At 36.9% G+C, this 14,121-nt stretch overlaps 1 protein-coding gene across 1 annotated transcript; it reads right to left on the bottom strand.

Annotated features, from left to right (window-relative positions):
- Nucleotides 1–1,165: 1,165 nt before the first annotated feature.
- On the bottom strand, nt 1,166–2,071 carry LOC141719296 (uncharacterized). The gene has a single exon (XM_074521671.1). The coding sequence runs from the start codon at nt 2,069–2,071 to the stop codon at nt 1,166–1,168; it is 906 nt and encodes a 301-aa protein (XP_074377772.1).
- Between the last annotated feature and the right edge of the window lie 12,050 nt (nt 2,072–14,121).

The following is a 14,121-nucleotide window of genomic DNA, read 5'->3' as shown; positions in this document are numbered from 1 at the left end:
TGTGATCAGCCTTATCAAGGCTCTTAACCAGCATGTCATCTACATAGACCTCCATGGTCTTTCCTATCAAATATTTAAAGATCTTGTTTACTAGCATTTGATACGTGGCTCCTGCATTCTTGAGACCAAAAGCCATGATGAGATAACAAAATACACCAAAGTCAGTGATGAATGATACCTTGGGAATGTCATCCTTATACATCTTGATTTGGTTTTAATCGCTAAATCCATCCATGAAGCTTAATATTTCGTGTCCAGCAGTGGCATCGATCAATGTATCGATCTTTGGTAGAGGGAAACAATCCTCGGGACATGCGTCATTTAGATCCATAAAATCTATACACATCCTCCACTTTACATTAGCCTTCTTGACCATCACAGGGTTGGCTAATATTTCGGGAATTGGATTTCTTCTACAAACCCCGCTTTCAACAGTTTGTCAACTTCTTATTTTATGGCCTCTTGCCTCTCGGGAGCAAAGCTCCTTTTCTTCTACTTCACCTTCTTCCTTTTAGGAACCACGTTCAACTTGTGAGTTATCAAATTCGGGTCAATGCCTGGCATATCAGCAGCTGTCCAAGCAAAGACATCATTGTTTTCTTTTAAAAACTTAATCAATTTTCCCTTCAAAGGTTTCTAAAGTGACTCTCTAATGTAAGTAACCTTCTCCGGATCCCCGAGGATCAGTGGGACCGGAATTAAATCCTCAGGCGGCTTACCTATCTGTTCTTCATTGTCACGGACATCCATATCTTCAATAGGCAAAACTTATCCCCGGCTTCGTTGGCCCTTAATGCAGTAATATAACAACTCATCGCTGTCTTTGATCTCCCTTTTCCTCCCCTATTCTATTCTTGGTTGGGAATTTAAGTGTTGAGTGATAGGTAGATGGAATGGCCTTAAAGGCATGTCGCCCGGTCCTTCCAAGGATAGCATTGTATGTTGACGAGGCCTTTATGACCAGGAAGTTTAGCATCTGAGTTGCTTCTTTGAGATCCCTTCCCATTGTTACAGGTAGCTGGATCGTTCCTTCGACTTTAGACTCCACCCCATTAAAATCGTAGATGAGTGAGTCGATGTGAGTAAGTTGTGAATCATTGTACCTCATCTTGAGGGACGCATCGTGAAACAAGATATCCACGAAGGCTCTGTTATCTACCAAGACTCATTTTACTTTGTTATTGCCTATGAGAGGAGTTATCACCAATGGGTCATCATAGAGGAACTTCACCTCTTCTAGATCAGAATCATCGAATGATATGGATACTTCGGTTCTAGCTCGTTTGGAGGGCTCACCTACTATATGCATGACTTCACGTGCATATGCCTTCTTTGAGTTTTTAGTAGTTCCAGCAGTTGTTGGTCCCCCAAATATCATGTTGATTACTGACCCTCGTGGTTGGGGATTTTTCCCTTGATCGTTTGGATCTCCCCTCTTGTCTTCGTAATCTCTTCTTCCTCCGTTTCTCTCCCAATCTTTGGTGAAACGACTCAACTTACCCTTTTTGATTAGAAATTCAATCTCATCCTTTAGATGTCGACAATTGCCAGTGTCATGTCCCACATCCTTGTGGAAACAATAGTATTTGCTCTTGTGAAGCTTAGCTGGATCAGCTCTCAATGGCTTCGGCCATCGCAGATCTCGCTCCTTCTCAATGTCCATCAGGATTTGACTTCTTGGGGTGTTAAGACTAGCATATTCAGTGAAACGTTGGCCAAGACTCATTTTCTTAGGAGATGAATCTTCATCCTTGTTGGATCGCTGATACTTCTCCTTGGCATCAAACTCCTGAACCCCTTTCCTCTTCTTATTGCTTATGTTCTCGGTGCTTTCCTGAATCTTTTTCATACTCTCTTCAGCCTTAATGTATTTTTTGGCTCTTTCTTGGAGTTGGTGCAAGCTTTCAGGTGCACGCTTAGCCAGGGAGATCTTAAAGTACCCATTCTTGGTGCCTTGTTGCAGGGCTATCATGGCAACCTTCTCTTCTAAATCAGGAATCCTTAGCATCTCCTTAGTGAATCTGTTGATGTATTCCCTCAGGGATTCCTTTGGCCCTTGTACCACGATCATTAGGGATGCTGGACTCTTCTCATATACTCTCGCACTTATGAATTGCCTTATGAATGCTTGGCTGAGTTCTCTAAAGTTCTCAATTGAATTTGGGGGTAATCGACTATACCATCTTTGAGCATGCCACTCAAGGTTTGGGGAAAAGCCCTACACTTGACGGCATCATCGGCTGGTTGCAGCAATAGTGCATTAGAGAATGTCCCCCCATGATTAGCAAGGTCTCCAGTTCCATCATATGCCTTGATAATGGGAATTTTAAACTTCCTGGAGATGTGTGCCCTCATGATCTCCTGGGTGAATAGAGGAGTAGGATTTTCGGGGTCTCCTAGCGGCAGCAAACTATTGGAATCAGCCCTTGCCGGAGGAAAACTTTCTAGGTCGATGACTGGTGGCCTGTTCCGGATTCTATCGCCTTGCCTTAGGATAGTTTGTCTGTTTTCCTTAAAGGCTTCCATATCTCGCTTGATTTTTTACATTTTAGCTTCGTACTCACGATTCTTCTCCATCAGTGGCCATGTTTCTGGATTATCAATTCCTGATTGAGTTTGTCCGGCGGGTTCTTTATCTCATGTCTCCTTCAGGGATGAGTATAAGTGGATGATTCAGTGTCATCCTCAGTGTAGGGGCCTGAAACATCACATCCTCCATCAAGAAGGCCAAGATCATCGATGTACTGAGGTCGTTGTTGCGCATGTCCGCTCCCAACTACCCCAAAGTTTCGTGGCATACCGTATGGTGGATCTGGTCCCGTCCGGGCAGGGTTGACAATGGTTGAAATCTGAACTCCAGTTCCTTGGGTATTCAAAGGTGTGTTCCACATCTGAGGTTGAGGATTCGACCCGTGAGGAATCAGATCGAGGATTGGGGGATTCGTCCCTTGAGTCACAGGGTTAGCAGCTACGGGGTCCTGCCCTCCTTGAGTTGCATAATTTGAGTGTGGAGGAATCATAAGGGTGGAATTCACGGTGCTGGCTGGGGGATTAGTTGCATGTGGGTTGTCGCCTTGAGCAGTGCTTCTTCGTGTTCTCGCCATGGATGATGTTCAAAATTCTTACAAAAGGCGCCAAATGTATGGATTAAAAACTAGGGTACAAAAAATAGTGTGTATTTAATTCTAGGGTTTAAGAATTTCGTGCTTTGATGGATGCGCTTGTGTTCGTAGCTTAATTCTGCCTTCACAAGATGCCTACGTATCTCTGTGTTGTAGAGAATCAAGTCAAAAACGTAGTTATAAAATAAAGGGGAAAGACCTTTTATATAGATGGTGAGTCCATGATATGGACTAGAAGTAGGAGACTTGGAAAGTAAGTTCTTGAATTAGATTAGTCTTTTGAGTCCTACAAAGCAGGAAACAGCTTCCTTGTACGACTTGGTGCCTTGAGGATCACTCCTAAGGAATTATATTCCTTGTAGAATATATTACCAGGCCTATAACCTAGGCTCAAAGTACTTGTAGGTTGAATCCTCATTTTCTAACTTTCCTTTCTGTCTAAAACCCAAGGAAAGTTCTTTAGGCTCATTGGGCTTGTTAAAGGCCCACTAAGCTTCAATACGTTTTCTATTCACTGAACCATGCTACGCATAATTAATGTATCACTGATTATTTTTCTAGGGTTATATTTTTTTCATATCAAATAGTATTGTGCATTTTATTTTTGAAAAAAGAAGGGAGCTTGGTTAGAAAAAATAGAAATTATAATGTATTTTTAGCTAAAATAGATAATTGGTTAGTTATTAATGATTATTATACTATTAGTTCATTAAATAGACTTGCTCGTGATATGTTTGGAAAATGAGATGTTTTAGCTGTGAGATGTAGTAATTTAGTTAAAGGGGTAATTGATATTTTAGTTGAAAGAGTTAAGTACTTAATTATTAATAAAATTATTATTAAGTAATGACTTCAAATCGTTAAATCAAAACTTTCAATGTTTCAGTTTTTATATAATAGTATAGAAGTATCTAATTGGTTTAAAAAGAGAAATTGGTTAGTTCTTGAGGATTATAATAATTTATTTAATTTTATTAATAAAATTGTCTGCAATATTTTTTGGAAAAGGAGATGTATTCATTGCAAAAAATAAAAAGAAACGTGTTTTAGTTGAAAAATGTAATTAGTTAAATACTGATTCAGAAACGTGTTATATATATTAATAGTAATAAATAGTAATATATTAATGAGAGTGTTTTATATCAAATATAATTATAGATTTAGAAGATTATCAAAAATAGAAGTGACCGACTATGACTACCAACAAAATTTTTAATTTTTCGTTTCTAATATAATAGTATAGATGTTAAATTTTATATAAGATATCATGTTTTAAATATAACACTCATATAAGGTATCTTGTTTTAAATATAACACTATACAACTGATTTCTATTTTATAAATAATGCAGGTACCGACGACGACTACCAACAAAACTATTAATATTTTGTCTTTAATATAATAGTATAGATAGATTATTTACAAGTTATTTATATGTGTGGATAATTTTACTTATAAGATGATATAAGTTTTTAAGGTGTTTGGTAAATTATAACTTATAAATTATAATATTTTTTAAAACAAAGTTAAAATGCAAATTACATGAATTAATAATCTTAATACTTGAATATTAAATAAAAAAATAAAAAACAAGAATATTGACTTTGGATATGAATATATAATACAAAATATTTATCCCATTCAAAATAAAATTATAGTCATGTCCCTTTCATTTCCTAACATTTCGGAAAAAATGTTCGGCACGCATTTTAAGATGTATATAAAGTATAGTTCCGCAACTTATCTTTAAGTATTTTTTTTTTGAATGAATATTTAAGCGTTCAATTTTTATTTAAATATATAAAATTGTAAAACTAAGTTAAAAAACTATATCTTATATATATATATCTTAAAATGTGTGTGTTAGGCCACACAACACTGTAGAAGGGGGTTGAATACAGTGTTCTCACAATCAAATCAAATTTAAAACACAAGTATGTAACAAAGAACAAAGAACAAAGAACAATTGTATGAATAAGCTTTGTTACAATAAGAACTGTTTCTCTCTCAGTGATGAATAAATATCACTAAGAGTTGCTAGGTTACAAGAATAATGTTCTCGATTAATAACACTTTTAGTGTAAACCCTAAGTTGTGTTTATATAGTACACACTTACAAGATAATCTCTAATTGATATGGAATACAAATCTGTCTCCTAAAATATATCAATCAGCTATCTTTTTCTTCAAGTCTTCTAGTCTTCAGAAAACTCCTTTCCATGCATATCTTCTCTTGCTTTAGTCTTGATCTTCTTTCCTGTAAATCAGCCGCCTTTCTTATCTGAAAGTCTTCTCTTTGACTTAAGTTCTGATATTATCTTCTGATAATTATCTTCTGATAACTTAATTTCTGACTCCAGTAAGTTCTGATTTGCAATAAGTCCTGATTTGTCATGTAGTTAAGATCTGAAAACTAAACACAAATCATATTAGACATGATATCACAAATATATCTAACAATCTCCCTCAACTTGTAAATTAGCATAATATACAAGTTAATAGATTTGATGATGTCAAAAACATTAAGTACAAATGCATGTGAGTTTGACTAGGTAACTACAACTTACAGTCCTTGTAGCTTTTACCATCCTTAAAGTCTGATATCAGCTTTTGTCTTCTTTTCTTCTCAAGACTTGAGCTGTTGTAGTCCTTGACTTGCTTTAGTGTGTGATCTCTTGAATATCAGGAGTTGTTCTGAGATATTTCTTTAACAGACTCCTCTCAGCATATTCAAGTTCATTATGCATCCTCCTTTTTGCTTCCTTAAGCTCTACAGTGTCTTCACCGGTTTGGAAAATAGCAGATCTGAGATCATTGATTTTACACTTTCTTATCTCCTGATCTAGTCTGATTAGATAGGCTTTGTCAGACTTCATATTGAACTCCAGTGCCTTAATACCCAAAAATGTAGTGATTTTGGAAGTATTAGGCTTCATCTCCACAAGTTCTCCATTGTGAGCTCTGTACTTTGGATAGTATGGCCTGTCAGACTTTACCATGAATAATTTATTCTGTCTTTTAATATCAGACCTTATGTATCTGGAAACACCATATGTTGATCTGTTCTTCACCTGAAGCAAATGTAGCACATGCTGCAACTCTTCATAGTATTTCAGGTGAATAGCATCCTTCCTGATCTGGTACACTCTTCCATCAGTCATGAAACACAATAGAATGTCTTCTTCCAATTTAGTGTGATAGACCATTTGTACAGACTCCAACTGGTTCAATCTTTCAGGAGTTGCTCCTACACCAGGTTCAGGGAGGTTGGATCTGAGGAAGTGTTATGAATTCATCTCTCTTCAGAATTTCCTAATCCTGATTTATCTTTTGCTTCCTTCCCTTGAATTACTATGGCTTCAAAAACATTTGATGTAGTCTTCAAAGGTTGAGTATTCTGTTGAGCTTTTGTGAATCCTGGTAGTAGAGTAGTAGTAGGTTTACCATGAACACTGTCAGAGGTTAATGTACCCTTGTTTTCATCTTCTAATATCAAGCCAACTTGAGCTATGTCAGAGGTTGCTTGCTTCCTTGTCATATTAGAACGTACTATATCTTGACTCTGAACAACTTGATCCATGTCAGAGGTTGGTTGAGAAATCTTCTTTTTCTTCAGAGTAAGACTAGTATCTTCTTCAACAATTATTTCTTCATCCATGGTTGGCAGATAGATTTTTATAGAATCATCAACTTTAGCTTTTCCCTTGAACCTTGGATCTACCTCCACTTGTGATTTGGCTTTGGATTTGGATTTGGTTGCCTCGGAGTTTGTCTTCTCTTTAATCACAATGCTCTTAGGCTTTGGAGGTTTCTTTGCAGTAATAGAAGCTTTAGACTTGGATTTGACATTTTCTGCTTTAAGTCTGGCTTCTTCTTCCTTCAGACTTTTAAAGTCCATTCCTGGATTGTCTTTGAGAAATAGTCTTTTTGAAATTTCTTCATCCAGCTTCTGTATCTTGGGGTCTTGATAGTAGACTGTTGTTTCCATCCCCTTCAGCTTCAGTGTCTGCATAAACTTCTGTGATTCTTGACTTTCACCTTGTATCAGAATATCAGGCTTAGTCAGAACTTGTTCATCAGAACTTATTCTTTTATCAGCATCAGAGCTTGATCTCTATGTAGAAGTTCTTGCTTTCCTAGATGAAGAGCCTTTGCCTTGACCATGACCTCTACCCTTTTCAGAGTTTCCCTGGTCATCATTTCCATCATCCTTTTTCTCCAGTGCTAAATCAGTAGAGCATTAGGAATTAACCACCTTCTCCCCCTTTCTGGCATCATCAGGTAGTAGGAGAGAGAGAAGTAGTTCCACTGAAGATTGGATTTCATTTAGTTAAACTTGTTGAGAAGCTTGATTCTTTAGTACTTCAGCAATCTGAGCTTGCTGTTTCTCCTGAGCTTTCTCAATAGCCTCAACTCTGTTAAAGGCAGGCTTAAAAAATCTTTTCTTATCCAGTGAAAAGTTCATATCCGGTTGAGTGATTGAGTCTTGAAGCTTGTCAACTTTGTCTTGAGTATGTGAATGGTGACCTTGAAGGTTCCTTGTACTGACTCAGAGTTGAGTTTTGAAATCAGCACTTGTTAGTAACTCATTAGCCTTTGAAATGTGCTCAGAAAGAATGTTTGAATTTGATGTGAATTCTGAGTCATTCCACTTCTTGATCCACTCCTCTCCTCTTGGAGTTTCCTCCCAAGGTACTGGTGCATCCTCTCTAATAAAATTTTTGATTAATTCAGCTTTTCCAATAATTTGTTGAGGTGCATGTCCAGATGGACCAGCTGCTTCAGCATCACCCACATTATCAGCATCACCAGCATCAGAACTTACAGAATCCGCATCCTCTGATAAAATTATAGTGTGTAAGGCTATGGATGTTTCAGAATCATTATCATCCAAATGCTGATCTTCAGCTAAATTCTGATCTTCAGCTAAATTCTGATATGCATCTAAGTTCTGATCAACACTTATATTTTGATGCTCACCCAAATTCTGATCTTCAAACTCTTGATCCAGAAGTGGTGTTGTAGGAATATCTTCATGAAATTCAGCATCAAGAGGTGGTGTTGTAGGTGGAGAGTTGTGAGGAGTTGGCTGATGGTGAGGAGCTTCCAAGTACAGAACTGCAAGTACATTTAGATTGTGGATATCAACATCAGTACTTGTACCTGGTGCATCAGTATGTAATGGATCATTAAGTGGAGACATAGGAGGTGTATGCACTCTATCTTGAGCAGTCTCTTCATCTTGAATTGGTGACAGTGGAGGTGTAGATTCAGTGGCTTCCGCAAATTTTGGTTGTGTAGATGGAAGGGATTCGATCACAATTGGCTCCTTTGGGATCAGAGATTCCTGATCCCCTTCCTTAGTTGCTGATTCCACATCTTCTGAAACTTACTTAGCTATGTCTCTTTTAGCTCTTTGTTTCTTCAATCTCTTCAAGGGTGGAGAGACTATAGCAGGAGTAGTATCAGAACTTAATTTTCTAAGCATTTTATGAGGCCTAGAAATCCCAACTTCTTTGCCTTTCTGAGGAATGACTTCCTCAGCTTCAACAGCAATAGGTTCTGATGCTTGAACATGTGATTCATCTGCTAATTCATCCCTAAGAATCATTCTCCTCCTTTTCTGTTGAGATTAAGGCATAGTCTTTGTCCTCTTTGGCCTGGATGATGAAGGTCTTACTGTATGTGCTGATGATTGAGGTTGTTGTGTTTGTTATTGTGGTTGTGTGGTAGGTTATGATGGTTGTGGTGGATTGGTTGGTTGGATATCAGGATATAGCATTGTATAAGTATCTGGGTCAGCATTTACTAGGGCTTGTTTAACAAAGTTTGGAATTTGAAGAGCTCTAAGGTTCTGTTTCTTGTTATTAGCGGTTAACAAGTCTGTAAATGCCCTTTTTGCTAGTTTGAATGGCTCAATAAGTTCACTGGCCAATTGATATTCCTCAGAAGTACAGTAACTATAAATCAATTGACAAAATCTAGCAAAGTACACTGTATTCCTATCCTCATGCATTCTATCTCCAATAAAACATAATACAGTCCTAGCATAATCAAAATGAGACTGATTGAGAAGTGCATACCCAATTTATTACAACCCAAAAGTAATTAATCTTACCGGGGAGTGACCTTTAAGTAAGGCTAGTCCACCGGCCAAATATACGTTTCTTGTTTCTTACCTTACATAAGTCATACTTATAAATAAGCCGAACTATAAACAACTAAAAACTAATCCAGCTTATTCTGACTACCTGTGGTATAGCACCAAACAATCTACGGAACAGCTAGCCATTTACTACCCGTTTCCTGGCTGTGGTTCTCATGGCAGGCATCTTGATTCACTGTTGTGTTGTGTCAATTTAAGAAAACAAGTGTGAGCTATAATGCCCAGCATAATAATGTACAGTATGAAAATGACTGTATGATAACATCATATATGATATTTATGTTTTATTCGAAAATAGTTTTCCTTGGTGATACACACCTTCTTATGAAAACAATTCTTTAAGGTATTTTAATATCCTGCGAATACCTTAATAGTAATCCCAGCACCTAGGCTTGGGTTACGGTATTGCATCTCAATTCCAATTGGAAGAATTAGGACACTCGTTGGAGCCACCGTATACGATGATCAGTGGTAATACGATAATAGTAACTTTTTCTACTAGTAGGAGGACGACACCTTCGTATCCCAGTTATCACCCTTACCGCATTCGGGCTACGTGTCCCATTTTCGGGTATACACATACTTCACAAGTTCCTGCGTACACAGAGTACCTTCGCCTACGGTACCTTTGGTAGTCCATCTAGCACACATAGTATTAGAGTCTACCCCTCCCTTATCCTTCAAAAGAATTCTATCAATCTCGAGAACTCGAACTACATCGAAGTTCACCAAGCGTTTTGCTTGTTGAAAGAAACAGCTTATCTCTCTAAGATATAAGTGTATATATATGTATATATATACTTCCGAGAATTTCGGAGGAAGTACTAAGGATGTGAGTTGACCGTTGTCAACAGATAATTAATAGGGGGAAAAGTTTCTCCCTGAAACTATATTCAACATATTAAATAAGTCGGGATAATATTCACCGACGATCTGAAATTATTCGAATGATATTCTGAAATCAGAAAGTATATTTTAAATCAGGATCTATGATTTTTAAATCAATAATAAACCCTTTAATAACTAATAAATAATTAAATGATAATCGATAAATAATTAAACCTCGAATGGGTTTACTCTCTAAAAGAATATTTAAAATAATATTCCTCAACTGGTTTGTGTCTCCATAATTAATAATTTATAGTGATTAATCGGGTTTGAAATAAATAATCGTTGGAGTATACTACTCCCATAATAAGGAATAAGTATATAGTATTTATTATTCGAACAATAAAATATAGTTGAGGGAATTTGATCGTTGGAAAATCGTTTTAATAAAAGTTCGAGGTGTTTTAATGTTTCGTAAGTGAAAGATGAGTCCCTTTAAAACGTTCTACTATGGACTTATAACCATCCTATAATATCGCCAGAATGATTCCCGGGTTTTATCTTAAATCCCGACCGACTCTCGGTCTTATATAATACGTCACGCTTTAAAGCGAAATAACATTTCACGATATATACTTTATCATACAACATCGCTACATTATGCGAAATTTCAACAACTACGTATAATGGCAAACATGGTATTTATGCAATGATAGTAAAACAATCCTTTCACAACACAACAGTAAAAATGGAGTTGGGTTCGGAAACTTGCCTGGGTATCTCGAGGTGGAGGATGCTCTAGGTTCCGCTCGGAAATCTATAACCATAAACACATTTCATTTCGTTAGGCCCCGTTCTAATTTACGGCGACTCGCACTCATGTGCTACTTATTATGCACCCTCTCAACTTATACTACCCTTATTATTCCTTTAAGTTATATTCACATTATGGTCGCTTCATTTTCCTACGTATCTTAGGTTCATTCTAATTATCGTCGTCGGCTCCGCTTATGGATTCTTACGGTTTCTACTCGCACGGTCTCGGTTCCGATATGTTTATAAAATTGAGAAATCATTAATTTCGCTTGAAATTTTTATGGCAGTTAGGAAACTCAATATGTTACTCTCTGTAAAAATTTCATGATTTATGAACACTTTTAAGTCTATCCTTTATATTTTCAAAGTTCGTGATTTCTAGCAGTTTTTGTCGCGTAAATCACTTTTACTAAAACGGCCATAACTTTTGATCCGTAAATCGGAATCAAGTGATTGAAGCGCCTAAAATATCCTTATAACATTTTCCATCCTAAAAAAAGTTATTTTTCAAAAAACTACAGTTTAAAACTTCGGGACTTTCTGCAGAATCTTAAAGTTACGATTTGTTGGTTTTAACGAAGTTACGTTTACGATTGGAGTTTCGTTTACGCCCTAACTCTTAACCCAACCACCAACAATCATCATATCATCATCAAAACACAAACTCCTCTCAAGAACATCATGTTCTTGAGGCAACAATAACCAACCTTAAATCTACTTAACTTAATCATCAAGATTTCCTCAATAACACTCATTACACTAGGTTTTCTACCACATACTAAATGGATCTAAAAAATGAATCTTAAATAAAGTTGGGCCAAAGAATTTTACCTTTCTTGAAAGCTTGAGATGTGTTCTTGAGGATGGTGGAGGCTTGGAAGTGCTTGGTATGATTTTTAGAACCTAAAACCACCATTGAAATCAGGAAACCAAAGAGAGGTTACTATTCATACTATTCACTAGTGAGTTTCTTGATTTTATTTTACCCATCAAACCTTGATAAAAAGAGATGAAAGAATTTTCTTACCTTATTTTAATTGCCAGGAGGCTTGAGAATTAATTGGATGATTTTACAAGAGCTAGAACTTTGAGTTTTGAATTTGAATTCTCTCCCTTTTTTATTAGGGCCGAATGGAAGCATCAAGGGGGTATTTATACTCCTCTTGGTTGCTTAGCTTCGTTGATTTGCTAGGTTGCTTCTAGGAAGATGGGGTGATATCTTACAATTGATTTTATTCTCCTAGTATAGCATTCTAGGTTGAATCTTGGTTGCAAATCTTAGGGACAAATCTTTGTATCTTGCTAGGTTACAAGCTAAACTACATGGTTAGCTCCCTTAGCACACTATTTTGCTAGCTAGCTTGATCATCCTATGGTTAGCTCACCATTTGATGAAGTAACCATGGTTACTTCCTTACCATGGTTTAGTTAGTGCGTTACATTTATTTAATCGTTTACGCGTTCGCTCGGTTGCTTAAACATTTTCATAATACTTACTCATAAATGGTTCGCGACGTAATTCCTTTCATATTCATTCCTTATATTTTTAATTATCCTAATTGAATATAAATCTGTAAGGTTTTAATCTTGTAATTATATTGTGATTCCCGTAATCCTCGATGAGTCGTAAATACAGTCGTTTTTCAAAGTTCATTTTCTTCGAAAACTAATGGCGTTTACATACACTCATTTGGTACGTATAATCGTAAAATCAACTCTGAAACTCATTTTCTCATGCACTACATAGTGTGGGCTCAAAAGTTTTTCCCGTCCGTCAGGGTTACTATTTATTTAAACGTTTTACAAGGTCTCAAAAATTCGAGTTATTACAATATAGATGGTTTATTCAAGACTTCCATTAAGGAAAGCTGTCTTGACATCCATTTGCCAAATCTCATAATCGAGATGAGCTGCAATAGATAAAAGAATACGGATTGACTTAAGCATGACTACAGGTGAAAAGGTTTCCTCATAATTGATACCTTCTTTCTGAGTATACCCTTTTGCAACAAGTCTTGCTTTCCAGGCTTTCACCTTTTTATCTAATCCCCTCTTTTTCTTGTAGATCCACTTACATCCAATAGGTTTTATACCTCTGGGTGGTTCCACGAGCTCCCAGACCTGATAGGAATACATTGATTCCATCTCAGATTCCATCGCCTTTTGCCAAATATCTACATCTTTGTCTTGTACTGCCTCTTCGTATGTACGGGGATCATCATCATGTTCACTAGAGACCAAGCCCGAAGACTCTCCCAAAAACATGAATCTATCAGGCTATTTAACAACCCTCCCACTACGACGAGGCACTGATGCGGTATTAGTGACAGGTTGTACATTTTGTTGTGGTTGTTCTACTTGTACTATAGCTTCATGGGTATTATTCGTCCCTCCCACTAGTTCCTCTAAAACGACACTACTCATGGGTTTGTGATTCATTATATAGTCCTCCTCTAAGAATCTTGCATTGGTGCTAACAATGACATCCCGATTCTTCGTACTATAAAATAAATAACCTTTTGTTCCCATGGGGTAGCCTATAAATAACTTTAGTTCTGTACGAGATTCTAACTTAGTCGCATTCTTGTTCAGCACATGTGCTGGACAACCCCATATCCGAATGTGTCTTAGACTCGGTTTGTCCCCGGTCCACAATTCTAAGGGGGTGTTAGGAACCGACTTAGAAGGTACTAAGTTCAGAAGATAAGTTGTTGTCTCTAAGGCATTTCCCCAAAATGACTTGGGTAAATCCGAATAACTCATCATTGATCTAACACTCTCTAAAAGAGTTCAGTTCCTTCTCTCTGCTACACCATTCTGCTGGGGTGTGCCTGGTGCAATTAACTGGGATTCTATCCCATTTTCTGATAAATATTCCCTAAATTCTCCAAGCAAGTATTCGCCATCACGATCTGATCATAGTGACTTGATACTTTTGTTAAGTCATTTCTCCGTTTTAGCTTTGTACTCTTTGAACTTATCAAAGCACTCAAACTTACGTCGCAAAAAATAAACGTACCCATATCTAGAATAATCATCAATGAAAGTGACAAAATACTCATAACCACCTCTTGCTTGGATATTCATGGGTCCACATAAATCAGAGTGAACCAATTCTAACACTTCTTTGGCTCTATTCCCTTTTGTCTTGAAAGGCCTATTAGTCATTTTACCTTCCAAGCAGGATTC

The sequence above is a fragment of the Apium graveolens genome, chromosome 4, assembly GCF_009905375.1.
Source record: "Apium graveolens cultivar Ventura chromosome 4, ASM990537v1, whole genome shotgun sequence".
Taxonomy (NCBI): domain Eukaryota; kingdom Viridiplantae; phylum Streptophyta; class Magnoliopsida; order Apiales; family Apiaceae; genus Apium; species Apium graveolens.
This window is presented reverse-complemented; position numbering and strand designations above follow the sequence as displayed.

Bases quoted from the DNA above. Each gene is read 5' to 3' on its own strand.
- LOC141719296 (XM_074521671.1), bottom strand. From the start codon at position 2,071: ATGATCGTGGTACAAGGGCCAAAGGAATCCCTGAGGGAATACATCAAC.